Source organism: Octodon degus, unplaced genomic scaffold (genome assembly GCF_000260255.1).
Source record: "Octodon degus isolate 3935 unplaced genomic scaffold, OctDeg1.0 scaffold00155, whole genome shotgun sequence".
NCBI classification, from domain to species: domain Eukaryota; kingdom Metazoa; phylum Chordata; class Mammalia; order Rodentia; family Octodontidae; genus Octodon; species Octodon degus.
The window spans coordinates 185,316-187,025 of NW_004524731.1; the positions used below are offsets into that span (position 1 = coordinate 185,316).

Genomic DNA, 1,710 nt, shown 5'->3' on the forward strand with positions numbered 1-1,710 from the left:
GAATCATTCTTATGGTTTATCTATATTGTGTTTTTTTCATTCAGTCTCAAGAATATTGCTTGATTGCTTTTTCATTTAGATGACATTTATTCAGTTTCTTTCTTGAGTAAGATTTTCCTCACAACTGAGACTAGATTAATGATTGAACAATCTTCTTCACAGATGACATTCATGTAGTTTTGTACAGCATGTATTCTGTCATGATCAATGAAGTTAGCAAACTAAATGAAGGCATTCCCATGGAGATAACATTCATAGATATTACTTTGTGTACCTTTGCTCATGTTTTTAGTTAGTTGAGTGAGTGCAGGCTTTAACACATAAATGCCAATCATTGATGGGCAGGGTGACTTATGCCTACAATCTCAGAACTCAGAAGTCTGAGGCAGTAGAATTGTCATGAGTTTGGAGTTAGTCTCAGCTACATAGTGTGTTCAATGTCAGCATGAACTGTATGAGACTATGTTTTAAAACAAGAAAATTCAGAACATGATTTCTCTTCTTTGTATATTCTGTCACATTGAGCAATGCTAAATAACAGTGAGGTCTGTCTCACAGAGATGACATTTATATGGCATTGCTGGTGTGTGTTTTCTCATCCTTATGAAAGCTAGATAATTCAGTGAATGCTTTTCCACATGCAGGACCTTAATACAGCTTTTCTTCTGTGTGTCTCTCTTTATGTGAATTAAGATTAGATGATGTAGAGAAAGACTTCTTAAACACAGGACATTCATATGGTTTTGTTCCACCATGTGTTCGCTTATGCTGATGTAGGGCATCTGAATGAGTGAAGGCTTTTCCACATAGATGACATACATGTGGTTTTCTTCCTGAGTGAGTTCTCTTATGCTTTGAAAAAGTAGATGAATGAGTAAAGGCTTTCCCACACCAATGACATTTATAAGGTTTCTCTCCAGTATGTGTTCTCTTGTGTTGCTGAAGGGTAGCTGATTGGGTGAAGGCTTTCTTACAGAGATGACATTCATATGGTTTCTCTCCTGTATGTATTCTCTTATGAATGCTAAGATACTTTAAGAGAGTGAAGGCTTTCCCACACAGATGACATTTATATGGTTTCTCTCCTGCATGTGTTCTCTTATGGTTGCTGAAACTAGATGAATGTCTGAAGGTTTTTCCACACAGGTGGCATTCAAATAATTTCTCTTTTGCATGCGTTCTCTTATGCTTATTCAGGTTAGATGAATGATTGAAGGCTTTCCCACATACATTACATTTATATGGTTTTTCTCCTGTATGTATTCTCTTATGATAATTAAGTGAATATAAGAGAGTGAATGCTTTCCCACAAAGATGACATTCATATGGTTTCACTCCCGTATGTGCTTTCTTATGCTTGTTGAGGCTAGATAAATGAGTGTAGGCTTTGCCACATAGATCACAGTTGTGTGGTTTTTCTTTTGTATGTGTTCTGTTATGTGTCCTCAGATAAGATGAATGAGTGAATGCTTTCCCACATAGATGGCATTTATATGGTTTTTCTCCTGTGTGTGTTCTCTTATGATTATTAAGTTGATATAAGAGACTGAAGGCTTTCCCACAGAGGTGACATTCATATGGCTTCATCCCTGTATGTATTCTCTTATGCTTGTTGAGGCTGGATGAATAAGTATAGGCTTTGCCACACAGATCACATTGATGTGGTTTCTCTCCAGTGTGTGTTCTCTCATGTTCACCAAGGTGAGATGA

The 1,710-nt window shown here is 36.7% G+C and overlaps 1 protein-coding gene across 1 annotated transcript in view; it reads right to left on the minus strand.

Annotated features, from left to right (window-relative positions):
* Positions 1 to 648: 648 nt before the first annotated feature.
* Positions 649 to 1,710, minus strand: part of LOC101563992 (zinc finger protein 596-like) — an 18,160-nt gene continuing 17,098 nt past the window's right edge. Inside the window, exon 4 of the mRNA XM_012517214.1 lies at positions 649 to 1,686. Within this exon, the coding sequence (XP_012372668.1) occupies positions 649 to 1,686 (1,038 nt within the window). The remainder of the gene's footprint in view (positions 1,687 to 1,710) is intronic.